The sequence below is a fragment of the Aulostomus chinensis genome, chromosome 9, assembly GCF_037954235.1.
Source record: "Aulostomus chinensis isolate RoL2024-O1b breed Wild chromosome 9, RoL_Achi_v1.0, whole genome shotgun sequence".
Lineage (NCBI taxonomy): Eukaryota > Metazoa > Chordata > Actinopteri > Syngnathiformes > Aulostomidae > Aulostomus > Aulostomus chinensis.
The window spans coordinates 6249556-6271629 of record NC_141328.1 but is presented as its reverse complement, the minus strand read 5'-3'; the positions used below and the strand labels follow the sequence as shown (position 1 = coordinate 6271629).

Below are 22074 nucleotides of genomic sequence, written 5' to 3'. Positions count from 1 at the left end.
TTTTTTTTCTCCTCTTCTGCTGTTCTTCAGAAAGCAATAAAAGAAAGACACCCATGACCACCGAGGAAATTGGTACAGCAGTTTACTTGCAGTTTTATTAGAATGTGTTTACACTTCAGACATTGGGAAATGAAAGTCTAAAAAAAAAAAAAAAAATACTATAAAATAAGTCTACATATAAGCTACCGAGCCACACTGTATGGACACTGATGGGGAATTTGTCGCTTTGCTGCTGTTTTGCAGCTTAACAAACATGTGCAGGGAACTCTGAGCATTTCATTTGTAGGGTTTGTTCATGATAGGAACTAATGACGGATTTAGAGCACTGACCTTTAGAGAATTCTGGTATTAAATAACAGTCTGCGTCTCCTGTAATGCTGTCGCAAATAACACATAATCGCCTCCCTCCACATTTAAATAATACGAATCCACTCCGTTACGAAAATAATGTGAAGTCATTCTGTATTTTCCTCCTGATGGCTTATCTCGAGCGAAAACCTGAGTATTTCAAAAAAGATCATTTTATAGAAAAATAACATCTCACAGTATCTATTTCCTGTTTTTCCCCTTAACTGAATTTTTTTTTAATTAATTTTAAAAAGAGAATAAAATAAAAAGAGTTGCCATTCTACCATCTCAGACACAACAGTGAGCTCAGGTTCTGACGAGGCGTATGAATGTTGTTTCATGGATTTTCAAAGTGAGGGCATTTGTCAAAATGAGTGAAATTACTAAAGGAAAAAAAAAAAAGAAAGGCTCCCTTAACCTCTCATATATGAGACCCCGGAGCAAAAGTTTCACAGTAAGAAAAATCAGGATAAAGAGGTTTATGTTACCAAGGCAACTGTACGTGGCACGCTGGGCACAGCACTCTCTAGAAACTAGACAGTGGTTTTGTTCTGACCCCAAATACACAACATTAACAGTACTGGAAAAATGCACACCAGATGCATACTTTTGGCATCTTTTGCTGACTTGTGTTGTACAAAGTAGAGCGTCCTAATTCCCACTCAAGCAGCATATTACAAAACATTCTTTGATGAATAGGGCAATATAGTTCTAACTTGTGTTTACATTTTCACAAAAGCTATTTCTCATCACACAATAATAAATAATATGAATGGGTAGCTGTTGTATGTAATACAGATATGCAGTAATATATATATATATATATTTATATATACACACATATATTCTCTACAAATATTTACAGACTATATATATATTTACACAATATATATTTCACACTTGCTGTCAAAAAGGGATTGTATTAAAGAGATAGTTCACCCAAAAGTTATCATTTGTTTATTCATCACACACAATCAGACGTGCCCTTGATTTCCTCATGAATTCAGAATCCTAACCACAAACTGGAACCTAACCAAGACCGAAGATTAAAAACAACAAAATTATACTAATCTGTTTACAAACTCTCAAATGCATCGTGTAACATAATCCAGGTTTATTAATCCAGCTTCACCAACACTTTGAGTTGAGGTTAAAACTACCTGAACAGGCCGGTTGTACCTTGGTAAGAGCAAGACACTCAAAGTATTGGAAGGCAAAATCTGATTTATGTACTTTCAAATTTGAAGCCTGACACTAACATGACCTTCAAAATGTCAGTGAATCAATGACTGAACAGTGACAAGTACTTGTTTTACTTGTGATAATAAGTCAACTCAAGATAAAATAGCTCTCTACTACAGCATTAGTATATGTAGGCATACCTACTCTTACTTGAGTAAAAGAACTGTGTTCTTCTTTCATTCATCACGGGGGGGGGGGGGGGGGGTTCGTAATGAATTCAAGGCATCCAACGGTCAGTGATTGATCAACAAACATCCCTTTTTGTGTGAAATATCCCTTTAAGGTTTGTCACAATCAAATATTCAGTTATACGCCAACATGTAATGATAAACAAAGAGGATATCGTACAAATGTGTTACACTGTTTCCCTCAGTAGTCTTGGCCAGTTGCATTATTATTGCTCAGTATCTTCATGAGGTAAAAAATAAATGCAGTCTTTGTACAGTAGGTGGTACTTCAGAGACACTTTAAAGTAACCAGGGAGAAGCGGGGGGGGGGGGGGGGGGCAGCGAGTGTCTGAAATGCCTTGGAACAAAATGAGCTGAATGAAAAAGGTTTGTCTTTTTTTTTTCTTTTTTGTTTTACAAGTTGTAACATCAACAACAGCCAGAAGTCAGCTGTAAAAAGGCACAAAGAATTTGACTTCATACGACAAAGGAGGAAGAAAAAAAGGGGTGTTAGTGGGGGTAGCTGCAAACAACAAGTCCAGCTCTCTGACGGTATGAATCTGAAACAGAATCCTTCAGTTCTACTTCCTGTTTAAGTCAAGAAACAACGCTTTTTCCTCCTCCCAGCCTGTTCCGCCTCCCGTTGCGTCTTTTCTCCTGTACGACCTGAGCCACCCTCTGATGGCTGGGTCTGAGCCAAGGGCCTGGCAGCACAGACACCCTGTGCCCGTCTGCTTCTGCGGCGGCCAGCGAGAGGCCTGAGATACTGGCAGCAGACACGCTACCGTCAGATTGGCTGCCTCCAGACTCTGACTCATCGTCCCCCAGCTGCTCTATAGAGAGCGTGGAGGTGAGGAAGGAGAAGGGCTTTCTCTCTGACACTGGCTCCATCACTGCATTACTTGGTAAAGGCCCGCTAAGTGCATCATCACCATCCCGATCCGCATTCAACTCCATCCCCCAATTTTGACTGTTGTCATCATTCCATGACCTCTCTTGCTGCCTCACCCCATCACCCTCCTGCTGCCTCAGCTCCCTGTACTCCGCTGACATGTCCCAGTTCTCATTGTGCTCCTCCTCCCTGTTTTGCTTGGGTTTGGGAAGCCTTTTGTCAGGACTTGGAATGGGTAAGATAATATCCTCATCAGTGCTTCGTCTCTCTAAATCAACTTTCTTCTCCTCCACTCTGTCTTCCACCTTTTCATCAATGACTGCCACCTCTTCTTTTTTCTCACCATCTGCACTCCTCACCCTTTCCTCACTGCCATCTTTCCTCTCTTCACTTCTGTTTTTCCTTCTCTCTTCACTCCTGTCTTTCCTCTCTTCACTTCTGCTTCTCACCCTCTCCTCACTCCTGTCTTTCCTCTCTTCACTTCTTCTCCTCTCCCTCTCCCTCTCCCTCTCCCTCTCCCTCCTCCTTCCCCTTCCTCTTTCCACATCACTACCGTCATAACTCCGGAGGGCATCTTTGGGTAAACTTCGAGATCGTCTTTTTCTCCTCCTTTCCCTCGCTTCCCGGGACCTCTCTCGCCGCCCCCCTTCCTCTTCCCCAGGCTCAGAGAAAGGACTATGTAACTCAGAGCGTCCTCCTCCCCCGGACCCCCGTCTTTTCCTTCTCCTCTCCGTCCCTTTTCCTTTCACTCGTCCATCTGAAGACTTGCTTCTCTTCTTCTGCTTAGAGCTGTGCCCCCTCTGCCTGGCGGAGTCTACTGCAGCCAGACCCTGCTCCTTGGGGTGACGCAGGAGGGAGGGGGAGGTGATTCTGTGCTCACGGCCTGGAGAAACATCAAATAGGAGGAGGAGGAGGGGGAAAGAGGACAGTACATAATAAGAAAACAAGTGAGAGAGAGGAAGGGAAAGATGTCTGTTTTTAAAGAGCACTTTTTGTTGTTGTTGTTGTTGATGATGATGAGATATATTCGATCAGCTGATCTAACAATTGCTGCTTCTTAGCTTCAGTGCAATCCTTAAACTATCATCTTTATATCTTACATGTTAAATAATTGATTGATTATACACTGTGCAACTGGCATGCGTAAGCGTGAGGTAATCTATTCTGGGCTGTTAGTTAAAGTGATACGTCATCCAAAAATGATCATTTGTTTAGAAATTACTCACAATTAGATGTCTTCAATTCATGAAGAATTTTTCATGTGGCTTCTAAGTGAAACCAGAATTCAGAAAATGCTTTCTACTTGTTGCTGGAAGCTGATGGAGACCGAGGATTTACAACAGTAAAACTTTACAAAACATCTGTTTACAAACTCTAAAATACACTTTACAGCGTCATCTAAGCCTCCTTTTCCTGGTTGTATGCTGAATTCTTCATAAACACTTGGATTTGAGTAAAGGACTGCCAAACTAACACAGTTTGGGTTCTGCAGTAGCAAGAACGTAACGCATGCACATGACTATTAATGTGGGTTTAAAATTCCACCTCACAGCTCATTCATCGGCCGGACTCGGTTGTTTACATGTTTATAATTTTTTAATACAATTATTATTTTACTGACAAACAAAAGTTTTCAAGTCTCTCGATATTTGCTTTGAGGAAACATTGCAGTAAATATATGATTCATAGACTTTTCCATATTGTTTGGAATTAAAAATATGATTCCATTCTTATTCTTCTTATCATTAATACTATCACTCGCATTTTTCAGTTTGTGCAATATGGACTGATAAATATAAGGTATCAGGCTCAACACTGTTATTAAAATTGGTCAAAATATTCACGTCAGTGTATCACAAGTGTGTGTACTTGTGTGTGTACTAACTGATATTGGCAAGAAACAAATATTGTACAACCCTACTTCATTAAGATTTTTTTTTGTACAAATTTAAATGTGAAGTATTAACTATACAGCTGGAAGAAGAGGGTCCATATTATAGTAGTATTGTATACATAGTTTTGCTGTTGTTAATACACAATCTCAATTAACTTTGAACAAGCTTGCGTTTTCTTTGCCACGAGGGAGGCAAATAAAATTGTACGAAATCAAGACATCTCAGAGTACGTAATCAATAAAGGAATGGAAATTTGGGGGTAAAAGTATCACTCTAATTCTAACATGTTGACTGTCAGATATTTTCCATTGTTAAGTGAAGACAAAGTGGCAACTGAGCAGTTGAATGTAGAGAGACAGAAAATGGGAGAACTAACAGGAACCATTACCAACCGCGTATTCTCTGTCCGTCCAATGACATAGAAGCAAGGCTCGCCTAGCTTGGAGTTGGTCATACATAGAGACAAACTGGAGAGCTCCACTGAGAGGGAGAGACAAGATAAAGAGAAGAAGAAGCGCAACAGAACAGAAGGACAGAAATGTTTGGAGGAGAAAACATGGAAAACCAAGAGGGAAATTACCCCAACAAAAGAGTACAGAATAGAAAGGTAGAATTAGTTCCACAGAGAAAGAAGAAGAATGGACATTACACAACCAACCACCACATGCAAAAGATAGAGGCTGGTACTGCAGCATGAAGTTACGTTTTTGTGATGTTGTCCATTAGTTATGCTTTCCAAACTGCTGCCCTCGACAAGTGGGAGTCTAAATGCTGTCATGTCTGGGTCTAAGACATTATCTGGAGGCAGCAAAATGCTTCACAGCTTCAGTTTCAGTTTGGATGACTGCCACTTCCTATTTAGACTAAGATCCGATTGAACTGCAATAACCAAATCAAAATAATGCCAAAGTAATGAAATCATGATGCAGATTTGCACAAAGTGTGAAGTAACGCTTTGTCAGGTCTGACGACTAGACGACCAGCAAATAACTTTTAAAAAGCTCGTTTTCTAAATGGAGTTCAACTTTTCCCCTAACATACTAAATCCTCCTAATCTCACCATAGTCTGGCACATATCCATTTCCTCTCTTGAGGACCAGGTGGATGCGGCGTCCTCCTCTTCGGATCTGCTCCACCGCTTGGCTGTGGGTCATCCCTGCTGTGCTGTCACCGTTGATCTCCACAAGCTGATCACTCACCTGTGGCCCAAACACACACATATTGCTGTTACCCCTTTGTTCTGATTATCTAACTGAAATAGCCTGCGTTATACAAAAGGATTTATTAAGGCAGGCATTTTGACTTGTCATTGTTGTGACTAAAATATTCATGTTGGTTCAGTTTTAGTCAATTGTCCCAGTGTGACAGTGAGCCAGATTCGAACAACACCAAGGCAGGAAACAGTGATTCACTCATTTGATTATTCATGTGCACAGAAGACATGGAGAAATCTGCTGTACTCTGATTACTTACTGAAATATTATTAAGTGCTTTCATTGTCTGAGGTGCAATGAAGAGGACATTTTGAATTAGTCTGCTGTCACTAACATTCAGAAAACCTGCTCTTGAAGCAAAAAACACTGAAATAAATACACATAGATCACAGCAAAAATGTTCCAAAGTTCACAAAACGAATATAAAAACTGCAACTGAATGATTGCCCAGGCACACCTGCATCTTTTGGCTCCGTGAAGCCGGCCCTCCCTCCATCAGTCCCAGGACGTAGAGGCCCATGTTGTACTCGCTCCCCCCTCTAAGGCTGAAACCGAAGCCTGAGGGGCCACGATCCAAGTCGACACTGTAATACCTGGAATCCCGCTGGAACGCAAGTGAAAAAAGGACTTATAAACATCATCAGAGGATATATTATACACTGGCAGCTAGTTAATCATCAAGAGAGGTGATGCTTCCTACTATACTTCCTCACCTTTGGACGTGACCTCTGACCCTTCCTGCTCCTGTGACCGAGGTCATACTCAGTTGATTCTGAAAAACTTGAAGAGTCTGGAGGAATTAATAGTTGCAGTTAGATTAGGAATGAAAAGAGGAGCTGTTTCTTCGTGTTCTAATAATGTGTGTGTTAAGCTCACATGTGCTAGGACGAGGGACAATGGTGAGGCGGAGACTATTCCCAGCACGACGGAGGATCTGAGCGAGCTCCCGATGAGGAAGGGTTACCACCGAGCGTCCTTCGACAGCTTCCAATCGATCCCCAGGGCGGATCTGACCACTCTTGGCCGCTGGGCTGCCTCGACGCACCGTCACAAACCGATGTGGGAGAAGAGAAACAGCTAAAGAAAGAGATCAGACGACTATTTTAATGACATGTTGACTGATTTGTTGACTTGTTAAAACATTTTGGGTTTTATTCAGCCCCCAAACTCAACGCAGTGAGTCATGAATGCATTTAAATGATGAAAACTGGAGCATACGTATGTGTGCCAGAATTCGAACAAATCTGTAATTAAGTTTTGGGTCATTTTTAGCATGTTTTACATAACACTACACTTCTAAAGCAAGCATCTTTACACCTCCCACACAGTATCTTTTAAACCCTCGCCTTCGCTTCAATCAAACTCCATCTGCTGACGCACTGAGAATTGATTCTCATTGTTTGGTATTTTGTTTTTCTCCTCAAGAACAAACTGTCATGCAAAAAATAAACCTTCTAGCAATATTTTCTACCCCAAATCTGTCAAATGGCAGATTCTATCGGACGTGAGGTATTTGCACTTTGGTTTTATATAACATCATTTGTTCCAAGATGCCCACTAGCATATCAAACACACACTGCAGTACTTTCAGACACTGCAAATAATGTTTTTCATCTTGTGGGAAAATGCTGCTTCTCCCATCGCCTGTAACGTTCACACAGCCAAAACACTCCCTTTAATCACTGCTACTCAACTATTATCCACGGGAGAAAGTAGATGAGGTCACCCCATAATCTGCAAACGTGCGCGCGTTGTCTTTTTCTTAAATTTAACTTTTGAGCTGAAGAGAGGACACAAACCACAATGTGAGGAAGGACAATGAGCCAGGAGGATCATGGACTCATTAGTCTAATCTTCAGTATGAAGAGATTTCTCACATTTCAGCTCGTCCCTGGTCAGTGGCTGAGCTTGATGAGGAAAAATACTGCAGACATTAATCTCCTGCACCAAATTCATAGTTCCTCACAGTCTCTCTGTCTGCTCGCTCTTGTAATACAATATTCAGTTAACACGCTAACTCAAGTACCACCCGCCTTTTGAGAACATATAAACTTGTAAAATGTTCTGTTTCGTGTGAGGAATAATTTGCATTGTATTGTTACAGTGTGTTAATGTGTGCAGACTATTCTTATTTGTAATTATTTTGGGCCATTTAGTCATAGGTGTTGACTTTCTTGAATATTTATGTTTTTTTTAATCTTTGTGAGTATTGATACTGTTCTCTTTCATTGTTTTAAATATATGTCTGAAAGATGCTGGCAATAAAGGTTATACAATTCAGTTGTTAGTAAGAAAAGAGCATTAATTAACCAATCTGCAGCTAAAACAATGAGTTAATTAATCAATGAATTGGCAGTTATTTGAATAATCATTTATGTAATCTGTCGAAACTCTTCCACTGCTATTGTGCCTCTTGTTGGAATAAGTCTAGCAAAGAACAGCGAGACTAAATAACTTAATAACTTCATTAGGAAATAATTAGAATGTCAAGTCCATGATTGCAACTCACCACAGTTAGGGTTGCTGCTTTTTAAATATTAAAAAAGAAAAAATATATAAAATGTTTTTACAAAATCACATTTTTATAGACTCACACAAACTTTATGAATTGTATTTTCTTATTTTTTAACCTCGATTATTATTGATAAGCATAGGAACACATTAGACCAAGAAACTCTTATGTTTCATGAATGCAATTATCAATACAAAGCTAATACCAATATGATACGTAACCCTTATTCTGCTTTATACGTTTTCTTTATTTTACATTCTTTTAATTGGCATTCCAAGAGCAGGAACTTTAGTTGTAACTGAGTAACATGACTACTTTTTATTGAACTAAATGACCTGAACACTTTTGTCTGCTGCTTCCCGGTCTGTATTTTTATGAACCTCCTATTTTTCTCCCGGTGATGTGGCGTTCTTCAGTGACAGCTGGCCCCTCTCGAGTCCTCCAGTGTCCTGAAGTGACCCGGGAGGACAAACATGGTGAGATCATTCCGATGAAGTACTGGAACCATCCTTTCACATTCTATCCTCTCAGGAGGATAATAAAAAGCGTATTTAGATCATTGTGTGCTGTGAAATGCTTGTTCGCAAATTTAAATTGTTTGTAGTGGGCTTGGGAATAAGTCGAGCAGTATGAGTGTACGACTGTCCCGTTGCACTGATGATCCATTTAAAAAGGTACAGCCTATAATTCAGAGCCCAGAGACACATCTCCAATCTGGGCATAATCTGGGTGACCCAGGCAGAAATGGCAATCGGGTCAGATCAAAGCCAAGGCAGCTTTGCAAATAGTCTTCTTATCATCCATAATACATCAGACGTACATCAACCTTTGCCAAATACATGACTACACATGCAAAAGCCATGCTCGCACACGCTCACGCAACCTTGCACACGCGTACAGAGTGACTCACACACACATACACAGAGGGATTGAGACAGTTGTACTCAGCCACAAACAGACACAAAAGCACGCAACACATCTACACACAGATGCATCCAAATGCGCCGCTTCGCATCAAATTGTCTTTTCCTCTGGCACTCCATGTTGTCCTGTCCAGAGTAATCCCACTGCAGTATGCCCAGCAGCTAGCAAGGCTGTGACTCGCTGCACTGATCAGCACTCAGGAGTGGTAACAGCCCCCCTCCCCGCCATCGTAAAATCCCCCTCTGCAGCCCAGATGCATCAGCCGGTGCGGACATCCCCACAGCAGTCTGCAGATGCTAACTACATGACAGGAGGGATCACTTCTGCAGGATTCTTCATGTTGTGAACGCATGAGCTCAGCACTAATACAGAGTGTTCAATCCATTCAATTTACTGCCTGTGGGACTCGCTAATGGTTCTAATACACAGACCATTACTGCATCACCATATGTCAAGCGCTGATTTAAAGCCGCCTGGTTAGAAAAGCATTCAAATTTCATTTTGTAGCAGCTGAAACTATCAGCCAGAATAAAAACAACTCTCTTGCTTATTTATCACAGCATCCGTAAAGATCAACTACCAAAAATCTTCAATATGCGATCCAACTTTCACACACATACAGACATTTCACACACAACTTTGGAGTGCAGCACACAATTCAAAAGCTCATGCACACGACTAAACTGCAACAAGGACTCCCAATTTTTTAACAAACAAAAAAAAGAGGAAAGCGAAATGAAATAATTACGTTTAGATTCCTTCACAGTTTTCAACGCGGATTGAAGTCTCTCCAGCATGGCTTCCTGATTAGCATGTGCAGAAAACAAAAACAAAAAAAATCCTAATATCCGTGTCGGGCAGCTTGAATGTGCTGATATTCACATGTGACAGGAGGTAAACACCTCTGTTGCTCCTCGGTGAGGGAAACGTTCAGTGTAGCATTTCTCGTAAGCATAGAGCAAGCGATGGCGAGAGCGGGAGGTGGGTGGGAGGGGGAGGGAGAGAGAGAACGCAAGAGAGAGAGAGAGAGAGAGAGAGAGAAAGAGAGTTTTAATCTTTTGAACAACTAGACGGGACATTTTTACTGCAGAGTGAAGGGATGGAGACGGAGTGGGAGAGAGAGAGGTAGAGAAAGAAGTCTGACAGTAGGAGGGAGGGAGAGAGAGAAGAGAGAAAGAATGATGGAAGAGAGAGAGATGGGAGGGGGAACGATAAAGGAAATGGGGACTTGTTTCTGTGACATGACAAGAGTGAAACGAAGGGGAGAATGAGGACACGATGGCCATCAAGGCTTGGTGAGCTGCTGCAGAGACAGGTGCACCTTAATCTCACCAGGAAAACATTTTACAAATGTGTGTTTGTTTGGGCCATAAAGCAAATTGAACAGCATGAAAGTGGAACAGAGGGCAGCCAATACAAGACACGAGACGGGGGGGGGGGGGGGGGTAATACATCAAGGCGATGCAGTCAACCTGCTATTCATCAGCTGTACACTAAGCTACCAGGATGTGTTCCCTCCCTAGACCGAGCACAACATGAATCAATCATGTGCTGAGAGCAGAAGAACACGTGCTATATGACTATTTCAACAACAGCACGGCGCACATATAAACCTGTACATCAGACGTCATGCGTGCGATTCTTAATATTGAACACGGCAGCTCAGTCAACCTCCAAGTGCAGGACATTCACACGCAATCACGTGCAGGAAAATATGAGCCTTTGGCAGCAAAAACAGAAGCTTCTACATTTGTGTGTGGCTGTACGTGTGTGTGTGTGTGTGTGTGTGTGTGTGTGTGTGTGCGCGCGCACGCGCACGCAACAATGCAGCTTTGCAAAATGTTAGCAAAAAAGGTTATACAGGGACGTGGTGCTGCATGCAACATGATGCTATTCTTTTTAATGGTTTGGCTGATTGGATGCAGTGAAACACCACAAAGGGGCTGAAGTTGAGTGGTAGATGCTGATAACAAACTTTGTAGGTGTCGATTCTTGTGATTTTTCAAAAAAGAAACTCTTTATTTTATGACCTCCCCTTTGGAAGGTAGTCCTCATTCCGGGTTTTCAGAATTAGACTTTTTGACAGGGGATTTCTTCCTCTTCAGAGGTTTGGTTCGTTTAGTACCACTTGATTTTAAAATGAAATTCCTTCTTGTCTTTTGGCTTGTTTAAGTTCCTGCCCTCGCAATAGTTATCACTCCTGTCCTTTGCATCAAATCATTCCCAACTCTCAGCAGAGTCCTGCAGGGACATTGTGTTTAAGGAAGTGAACCCAGATGTTAGCATCACCGTGGGTTCCCTTGACCAAAGCTAATGGGAGTCTGAACTGGATTTTGAGTGGTTGGGTGGTTTACACCTTTTTTTCAGCAAGATAATCTCTGCAAAGGAACACTGCTTTTAAGATCGCTGAAGCATGGATGCAATCATGAGAAGCACAAAGCTTACAAAAAAAGAAAACTACACCGTGGATGTGTAACTTTGTCATCACCTGACTAACTTTCCTCTTCTTCACTGTGGTCTTATTTAGCCACTTGTTAGCAACCGCTGTTTTGAAGTTACCGATGTATTTAATACCGTGGAAATAAAGGTTTGATATTTTAAACTTCTGTTAACAGCAGACATTTGTGAGGCAATTAACAACTCACTGACTGACAGGATGTTCAGGTCAGCTCAACCACCTGTTGTTCATGTTGTTGTCGTTTTGTTGTTTCTTTCAGTTGTTACCGGATCACTTGTTCACCTGATTCACCTGGTTTGCCTTTGAGTTCTGTTTCAGGAGTTAAAACTTTTGATGAATCTGTTGATTTTGGCAAGCTTAAGTGACAACCATACATCTGAATGTGCTTTTAAAAAAAAAAAAAGACAGAAAATAAGCACTTGAGTAATTAGTTTTATAATCAAGATAATGTGCAGTCCATGATTAAGTGCAGTAAAACAATGAAAATAAAACAAACAAACAATGCAAAAATCGATAATACCCAATGATTCACCCAGCAGGACGTAGCCACGGTGACCTCTTTTTAATCTGTAATTACTTAATGGGTACGCCGGCTTCGCAGGGCATCCATATCAAACCTGTTTCTCTGGGCACATAACCAAATGGTTGAACTGGGCCAGAAAAATTAACTAATGCTGCTTAACACCCTTCCACAGATGAAAACATCTGCTATATTCGCAGCCTTCCACTTTGAAAAACAATAGGATTTGTCACTAGTCTCTCACCTTTGCCGTTCTCCACATCTTGAGAGGCAATGACGAACCCAAAGCCCTCTCCTGGCTTTCTCCTCAGCTCCACGTCAAACCCTCGGTGCGTCCGGGTTCTTTCATCACCTTGTCTTTCTAGACCTGAATCAGGCTCCATGACTCCACCCGCCTCGTCCTCCAGGCCTGTATTGATCCAGTCTTTCGGCTCCATAGTCAAAGTCACTGGGATCGACTCCAAGAAACTGGTACTCTGGATCAGTGAGGAACGGTTTGGAGCTGGGGACGGAGGGGTGCTGATAGAAGTACGGGGCACTGGTAGGACTTCTGAGATGACAGCAGTGTTGTCTAAGCCACCTGGTGGGGGAGGAGGGCGGAGGAGAGGAGGGGGGAGTCTTCGGGTGGAGCTGGTTGAATGATAGACGCCTGACAATCAAAGAGTGAAACTTAATTTGCTTATCAGTTACTAAAATCATGGACTATTTAGGATTTTGAAGCATTTACCTCCTCTGTAAACCAACAAGATGACTTCTCCCTGTTTGGTGTGCTCCTGGAGAACTGTTTGGACCTGCAAACACACAAATATAAATGTATAAGTGTGAGGTAGTTGGACAGACTTTGACTTCATCATGGGCTGTGTAAGAAATTCAAAAAAATGTCTTTCATGCAAAATTATGTCTATTTGTCAGAAATTATTTGTGAAACACACTTAATGTTACCTCTGGGGGTATGCAAAGATGCAAAAAATGTTTGGCTGCTTTTTTGATACATTTCTGGTGGTGATTTGGTTCAGCGTTACCTGCGCAAAGCTGAGACTCTGGACATCTGCTCCATTTATTTTGACAATGGCATCCCCTGGCTGTAGGGTGTTGCATTGCTTCCTATCCCACACTCTCTTCACAATGGTCAGCCTTCCTCCTGGACCTCCAGCCGTCACGCTGAAGCCGAGGCCTTGGTCTCCTTCACTCTGTGCCAGGGCCACAGGCACCAACTCCCCCCCGCTGAAGCCACTAACTCCACCACTGCCCACACTCATTGCACCAGGAGAGGACACGCTGCTGGGACTTGCAGTAGGACTGGAGTTGCCATGGAAACCATTGAAGCCGCGGTGGTGCGGGCTGTCAGGTGTCGGAGGAGGTCTGAGGTGGGAGGTTTGTGGTCTGAAGAGGCGGGAGTGAGCGCTCTGGGGGCCAACGGGGGAGGATGAGGGCCTCTTGGGTGACTGAGGGAGGGGCAGGCGGGACACTGGCAGGGTGCAGGTGGACAAGTCACTCTCTGAAGACTTAAATGTACCGTAATGTGACGGATGAGGAGGTGTCGAGAGGGAGTTATTGTTGTGATTACGGATCATTGATGCCCTGATGAGGAGGAAAGAGATTTGACACTGAGCATGATGTGATAAATGAATTAACACTACACTTTTATATCTTGCTGGTGCAGCTTTTTAAAAGCTTTTGAACATGCTTTTACCTCCAAATACTGGTCCAAATGATACAATGAGAGAGAATCCTTCAATCATTATTGAGTGTTTACCTGTGTGAACCAATAGCAGAGACAACTTCACTGTCACTCTGGCTGGCCAGCGTGGGGTCAAGCGACTGCAGCCTGGCTAAACTCCTCAGGGAACGTGGAGGGCGAGCAGGCGGAGACGACTCTGCATTGCTCATACTGGAGCGTCTGAAAGAGGACGTCTGTCTGCTAGCGAACGCCGTCGCGTTCCCATTAGAGTCTAGAGTCACGCCTGGCTCCATGTAGCTCCCATCACTGTGGACCCCATTAAAGTTAAAGTGCTGGGTCTGGGTTGTGGGTGTTGGGCGGCAAGGTAGCTGATGAAGAGGCTGAGGCTGGGAGGTGGTGGGGGGTAGGATGGAGTCCCCGCGGTCCATTAACCTTGGCGGGGGCTGCTTGGGACATCCGTCTGGGTTGTAGAGCATTGGATACCCTCTCCTAATCTCCACATCCACACTGTGACCCACCGGCACTGACTTGAGCATCTCGACTACCTCTTTGTGAGACACTCCCAACACACACACATCATTGATGTACACCAGGATGTCCGCTAAGACACACAGGGACACGGAGATGTGAAGATAACGTTACAACACATTCAATTTAGAATTTTTTAATCATGGACAATTAAATTTGACCTATCTGGCACCTTTATATCGGTTGCTCTCAAGAGCTGTTTTACGGCTTATTGATTGAACTTTTTGACCATGTCCTGATGTTGGAGAGTGCAGATCGGTTCGTTTCCAACTGAAAAACAGTGTCTGTGTGTTTTGTGTGAGTGTCGACTAATCCAAGCAACTAATCCCTCTAAATCAGCCTATTAAGAGATATGAACTAGATCAGTCCCGGCTGAGACAGCCTGTGCTCTGGTTTCCTAGAGCGGTAATATATGCCTGTATATGTGTGTGTGTGAGTGTGTGTATGTGGGAACTGGATGTGGACTGCTGCATATGCGTGTGTTATGATAGCTGGATTATGTTGTGCTAGCCTTGAGGATTAAGAGGACTGATTGTGATATACACTTGCTGCAAGAGATCAGAAAATTTCAGTGTAATCCCAAAAGAGTTTAGATGGAGAACTCGAGCGACAGATTGTTTAAACACAGTGCTGATTGAAATAGTTTCTGCTTGAACATTCTACAAGATTTAGCATTTAGCTCTAGTCCACTGTTGTGCAAAATCTGCTGCCGTTCCTTGCAATTTATGTCTTGTGTTCATGGCACGATATGTGTTAATAGGTACGCCAGTGGGCAGATTTGTTTGTCATCTTGGTAACGTCACACCTGTGCAAGATGCTGTTACAAATCTGTACAGATATGTGTGTTTGAGATTTAAATGAGGGCAGAGTTGGAAGATGGGTGTGGTCTGACTTACAAGTACTCGTAATACTGTAGTAATGACTTCTAGGTAATTGCGTAGGAAGATTTTAAGTAGTATCCTCGCTGTTGACCAGTCGGTTTTGCATTAGTTAAGATATCTTTACGATAACCTTCCTACTTAATCTACAATCATAATCCCATCTTCGATATATCTGTACCTGTCTTGAGTGCTGTGGGTCCACTTGCAGTCACACTGTAGACCTGGAGGAATTCTCTTGGCCTGCTGCCTCCCACAATATTGAACCCAAACCCTCTGGAGCCTTTGGTCAAATGTGTGTGCACAGGGAAACCCCTGAGCTCTCCAGGCTGGTCCGTGAACCCTAGAAAATCACCACAACAGACAGAAGTGGAACATGAGAGGAGGCTTACCTTAAAGGAAAGTTCATTCAAATCATCAAAGCGCCAAGAATAAAACAATTACTACCAGGTTAGCATCTGAGAGTAAAAAGAGTGTCAGTCCTGTGGGTTTATGTGACTTAAATGTTGGAATTGGAGGGTCTTAGGAGTGAGGGGAAAGAGAGAGATAAAGTCCGAGTAAACTAATCGCCAGATGGCACTTAACCAAAATACTCCTAAATAAGTAGAGAGGCAGCACAACTAAAGCCTTCAGTAGAAAGACTGCATTATAACTAGAATATATGAGTGTTCCTCCTTAAAATCAGCTTTATAGTCGATTACTTTTATGTGCTGTTACTTTCACCAAAGCTGTGGTAAACTTTATGATTTTAATTTTCCTCAAATTTTTCCCCTTTTTTATTTCCCCCCTACCTTCATGAACTAATTCCAGAGAATTCTCCCATATCATGTCATTTAAATATAAATATTCCAGTTTAATTTACAATCATAGCAATCCTTCCCCATACTCTGGCTATTATGGTTATTATATCGCCTTCTGCTGGTCAGAATATTGCACTACAACTTATTTAGAAAGCCAGGATGTCAGCATTTAACAGATGTGTTTATTACAGTTTGTAATCAGCCATGCCAGAAAAAAAAAAAAACATCAGAAACTTTATGTTCTGGTTCCCTTAAATAGAAAATCATGTGACCACATTATGAAATTAAGCTGCCAGTCACATGCCACCCATGTCTCGACCCTGCCAGCCTCAGTAGTAAGCCTGGCTCTTCGCCAGCAGCTCCGAGCTTTAGGCCTTAATCACTTACTCGTCTCAGTTCAGCTAAAAGCTCATTCCATCTCATTTGACTCTAACAAGCTGGCTGTGTTCTGTTATTTCCGTTCTTGACAAATATGAAGCTTCATTTAGGCTGTTTAAATGCGTCACCGGTGTCTTGACAATTATGTGCAGAACGAGACGGGAAGGGAGGAAACAAAGAAGCTCACATTCATTTTTGTAGACAGTCTCCCTGCTTGAAGCTCGAGGACTCTGCCAGCTGGTCCTCTTTGGGTTGTGACTTGAAGAGACAAACGGGGAAAGCAGAAAGAGAAGATGCCCTTTCAAAGACGTGACAGAACTGGAAATATTAAGACAGCTTGGGAATGTATTACACTGAGGTTAAATGAGCACGATGACACTGACACGATAACAATCCACGGCAGCTCCACTCTGAGCAAATGTAATATTTCAACATAAAGTGGGCACAAAGGTCAACAGTGACATGTGGACAATGTGACAGAGAGAGCAAATTTTCTAAGGAACAGTTTGACACTGTAGGAAATGTTGTGCTCTATTGCCAAGTGTCAGATAAGAACATTGATACCACTCACATCTTTGCAAATGAAAATAACTAATAAATTACAGCACCTTGGTAGTTTTCGACTACCTGAACTTGACTTGAATATCCATTCTTCTGACAAATAGGTACATTTACATTTTTAAGTTGGGCTCCTTATTCAGCAGAATCATATGTCATTTTTTAATTTGCATCATTTTGTAGCTCCTGCATATTAAGACAGTTTGGGAAAATAGAATCATTTCTCTGCATGGTGGGATGTTCAGTTAGTTAGTTCAGTTTATACAAAAAAAGCCAGTTTATTTATATATCTTGAGTACAATGTGTACTTTTACTAATGTAATTGTATTTTTGTTTGAATAGAGAATTTGTGTGTGTGTGTGTGTGTGGGGGGGGTGCCTCTGTTAATTATCTCATTATATCTTATTCGTATAATCCATGAAATAAAAGAAGTTGCTATTTACACAAGATTATGAGCCGGTTCTAGTTTCCTTTGTCTGGTTGAAGTTCAGGCTCAGTAAAAGCTGAGTGAAAACACAAGTCAGAGGGGAAACTGACTTTGAAATAACACAACTGCACAAAGTAACACAATGGTATCACCATGGTATCAACGACAAGAAATATGTGCATTCCCATTAAGACAGTCAGTGTAAAGACAAGACAGACACTCACTCTATGTAGTGACTCTCTCCCGGGTCACTGAAGGCCTGCTCCCAGTGATCAGGCATCACCCCTCTCACGCTGGCACCACCTCTGCTGCCGATTACCCCATTCTCTACGGCATGACCATCCCTGCCGTTGGGCGCCTGGAGCCGGCTGGGGGAGCGGTAGCTTGGATGGATGCTGCTGCTGACACCTGCAGAGCCTCCTGTAAAGAAAGTGTTAAAAATGATAAAGGTGATATATTATTTAACAGCTGCTGCAGTTCTGCTAATTTGCAGTAAAAGACAATCTGGTGCCGTTGAAGGTTCTCAGGCAAAAAGACCTGAGGTCAGCATCTCAGTCGGCTTTGTCCTCCCTTGGAGCAGGCAGAGTGTGTGACCATGCATGCCCACAGCCTGCAGAGGAAAACATGCTTTTTCTTTCTTTGTCCTTGTTGCTGTCCTTCAGCTGTGAGCTCCAGCGTGGATCTGGGAGACGTTGGACATAACATGGGGCTTAGTCCTGCTGCACATCGACCCCACCCACCCACACAGTATCATTTCATGACTCAGCAGAAGTCAGAGGGCTGGATGACTCTCTGGAAGTCCAACCTGCCTGAATGCAGCAGTCACTTCCTCAGTCCCAGCTCCCCTACCTGCCTGTTTGGAGCACGTCTCCAACAATCTGGACCTCTGCCTGTGTTTCTCACCTCTTGCATCTGTTGTACCACCCATCCCAACACTTATCCTCCTTTCCTTCCCCCTTCACAAACAACAAATATCACACTAAGTTCCCAAACATCTACTCATCTCTTGTGTTTTAAGCTCTTACAACCACCAGTTGCATGAGGTTACCTGCATAGTTTAAATTGTTAATTGGTCTTTTTCAGGTTACTGTTTAACATATAGAAAAGAATGACCTCTTGCATCACACAGCTCCAAAAATCTATACAAACCAAGTGCTGACAACACAAATGATATAATTCAAACACTTTCCGCTTCCTTGACACACGACTTTTGATGTTTGTCACCTCACCTCCCTGTGTGCAGGAAGACTCATCTGGTTACCTCCTTGGCTACTTGGCCTAAAGGCAGCCCGACCTTCCTTTGGAAGTGATCCAGCAATCGATGAGGCCACAGCCCCTCCGAGAGTTTCAAGCATACTAATCGTGCTAATGATTGATTCATTTGGGTATCACAGTCTGAAGCTATAGATAGAAGAATCATGCAGTAGACTGTGCAGGGAGAAATTGATACATTTCCTACAGCTGTATCAGACAACAAACTCCAAAAATGATCCGAGTAACAATCCAGTTAAGAGAAATGATTGCATTCATTCCATTTAACAAGATACTTGTGATTTAGCTTCAGATTTACATGTATGACATGTTAAGTACTCGCCTGAGAGGCCTGAGTCGTCCTCGCTGATCTCGGCTTCCACTGCAGCCTTCTCCAGGTTGCTTAGCGATTTGCTGCGTGTGCGAAAGTTTCTGAGCAAGTTGCGGTGCTCCTGGTAGGTGATGGGGGGGCTCTCTGAGCTGATATGAACAGGCCGAGGTGTGCCGTAGTAATTTCCTGAGGGAGAGAGAGAGAAGAGGACAAAGATCTTGAGAGTGAAATGCAACAAAAGGTATTCAGCAATATATTTAAAATTAGAAATGTGTATTAAGTCAACAAAAAAAATGCCAATACTGATATTGTACAGTGGAGGTTTTTGTAGGTACATTCAGATATCCAGGTTATTATGCACTAAACTGTACATGCATATGTCTCTATGTATGCATATGCATTATATTCTCAGTTCCAGCTGCTAAAGAAGAAATGAAATTACCTTCATCTGTGCATGTGGCTCATTAGAGCGAGGAGATCTAAATGTTTTAAGGGGGAAACATTCAATTACTGATCTCCACAACAAGCCGCTGCCATTTACCGCTGAGTGTGTCTGCAGGCTACTGTCGACAAGATTCTCCTGATTGCTTCGATGTAGCCATGTGTCTGTCAATGTCACACGTAAGGCAGGTGAAGATGACATTTATTGCTTCCATTAAACTCTTATAAATTATGGATGCTAATGTATGGAGGCTTTTTAATCAGCAGCAGCATTCTGACCTGTGCCAGAGGTGGAGGGATACAGAAAAGTCAAGCCATGCTTCATGAAGTATGTATGCACAGAGAAAAATGTACGTCTTCTTATTAGTAGCTATGAAACGGATTATTCACATCAACACAGAAACACAGGACTCAAATGTGAAATCGGGTTGGAACATGTGGAGTTTATACAAAAGACATTTGGGGGGAACTGATGATAAAACAAAATCAGCCTGTATGCTGACGGCTACTCTGCTGAAAACACTCTAGGAATATTACATGCAATGGTCTAGTTATTTTTAGGGGTAACGTGCTCTAGAAACATCTTGAATCATCTTGAAGTGTTGACTGAGCTTCTCAGTGTTGCAGGTAAAACGGCTTTGTCTCAGTGAATCTGACAGGAATATTGTCTGGAACAACTGAAAATGTTCTTTATATGTTAGATTAAGGCATTTTCTTTGATAGCATTAGAATTTGTGACTAATAATCGCTTTGGTAGTTAGCGTAGCATTAAAACTGCAAGCAGGGTAAAGAGTTGGCCTGGTTCTGTCCAAAGACTACAAAACCTGCTGACCAGCGCCTCTACAGCTCCTGTCATATCTTGTTAAACAAACCTGATGTTCTAACAGTGTAAGCAGAAAATATAAATGACATGATTGTGGGAAGGTTGTATACAGGATCATATTTTGGCCATATTTAGTAACTTACAGGTGTCACATTGAGGTTTCCAGGCAACCAGAAGACACTTTCTTAAAGTACCTTTCAACAAAACCAGGCCAACTGTTTCTCTCTCTGTTTTCAGTAAAATAACCGTGTGGCTCTGTCTTCCATGTGTTTACTTACTCAACCAACATTTAATTTGTTACAGGACAACAACATAACTCACATAAGCTAAAATATGCAGAAAAATACAGTGACTATACCAAAATCTATTCTCTCACTGTGCTTAAACATTATTCAATCTGATGATAAAATACATTTGCTAGAGGTAAATAAACTATCCTTGCAAGATATTAGCATCTAAGTGTATTCAGGTTAAACTACTAATTCATTTAAATGATATTCATGTAATCCCCAAATTTAAATAGAGAGTGCCGCATCTGACAAATTACCCAAAAAGTAATGGAGACAACTTGCCCCTAAGTGCCACGTTTTTTTAAATAAAGCTGTATCACAAAGTTAGCTGAAAGCATGAGAATTTAGTCTCCCCTCTACCAACTACTAGATTCTAACTAGAAGACTATTACAAAAAAAAAAACGCAAGTTAATTCTTAACTTTGGAATATGAAAAATGGTCAATTAGTGCTCACCTCAGTTAAAAGTGGGCTTTGCGTTTCCTAGACAGGATATGACATAGGACCAAATAGATGCACACAAAACTACAACTCCACTTTTAAGTTGCGCCCTCTGATGGTGAAAATATTAGCCATGCGTCAACTTACCTGGTCTCCCCTACAGAACATTTTGAGCGCAAGTCCAACTTTACCTTTGAACTTTCCACTCTCAAGCAGCGCTCCCGACTCTTCCAACGAGAAGAACTCCTCAATGGAGACAAAGTTGTAATCTACCCCTGAGATTTCCGCGGCTCTGGGCTGTCTGGTCGTACCTGGCAAAGGAAGACACCAGATAATATAGTGTCATACATCAGAGCCGTGAGGCTGGAAATGCTGTTAGCTCGTAGATGACACGTCCATTAATCAGGGCCTTTTCTTCTCCCCAGGTGTCATCAATCATCATTAGTTTTGTCATTTAATTCATTGTTTAAACAAAATAGCAATTCAGCAAGCTATAAATAGATGACACACTACATTTGTTTGGCAATTTGAGCAGAGGCAGACAAAACAAGATGGCACTACATGCAGCAGATGATTTGAGGAGACGCAGTTCCTGAGGTACCTGCATAGGCCATCCCTGCATGTCAATAACAACAACAATGACTTGATATCACTTGTATTTCTTGCTATAAGTCATCTTAGAGGTACTAATCCAATTTAATTGGAATATTTATGGTTTTTACAGTTGTTGTGAAATGTGTCCCCAGTACAGTGAATCCACTAACAAACCAGAATCCAGTCTTAAAAAGCACCAAGATAAAGGAAAGCCTTTACCAAGGCCTCTTTGTTATGGCCAGATCAATACCAACCGAATTAAACATTAATGAGGCTCTGTGAAAGTCTTTCTATCAGTATTGCAAAGATGGAGCACTCAGATGATCAATGGTCTGTCATCATAATTGTTTCTCGTTGACCTTGGCCTGGAAGAGAGCATCGAGTCCAAATCACCAGCAGGAAAAACTCCCTCCATCATCAAAACACCACTGAGGTAACACTCAATATTTGCAGTGTTTGAACAAGTTATCACATGTCCAGAC

At 42.0% G+C, this 22074-nt stretch overlaps 1 protein-coding gene across 4 annotated transcripts in view; it reads right to left on the bottom strand.

Moving 5' to 3' along the window:
- Positions 1–10: 10 nt before the first annotated feature.
- Positions 11–22074, bottom strand: part of magixb (MAGI family member, X-linked b) — a 40876-nt gene continuing 18812 nt past the window's right edge. Inside the window, exons 4-18 of one of the 4 annotated variants that reach the window (XM_086213378.1) lie at positions 21190–21309; positions 19017–19190; positions 17647–17842; positions 16625–16695; positions 15441–15602; positions 13929–14454; positions 13195–13753; positions 12900–12963; positions 12417–12821; positions 6635–6835; positions 6472–6548; positions 6216–6362; positions 5605–5743; positions 4921–5024; positions 3330–3532 (exon numbers count right to left, since the gene is read on the bottom strand). In XM_086213378.1, the coding sequence (XP_086069504.1) occupies positions 3464–3532; positions 4921–5024; positions 5605–5743; positions 6216–6362; positions 6472–6548; positions 6635–6835; positions 12417–12821; positions 12900–12963; positions 13195–13753; positions 13929–14454; positions 15441–15602; positions 16625–16695; positions 17647–17842; positions 19017–19190; positions 21190–21309 (3014 nt within the window). In that variant the 3' untranslated portion in view covers positions 3330–3463. The other 3 variants (XM_086213379.1, XM_086213376.1, XM_086213377.1) reach the window with 3 other exon arrangements.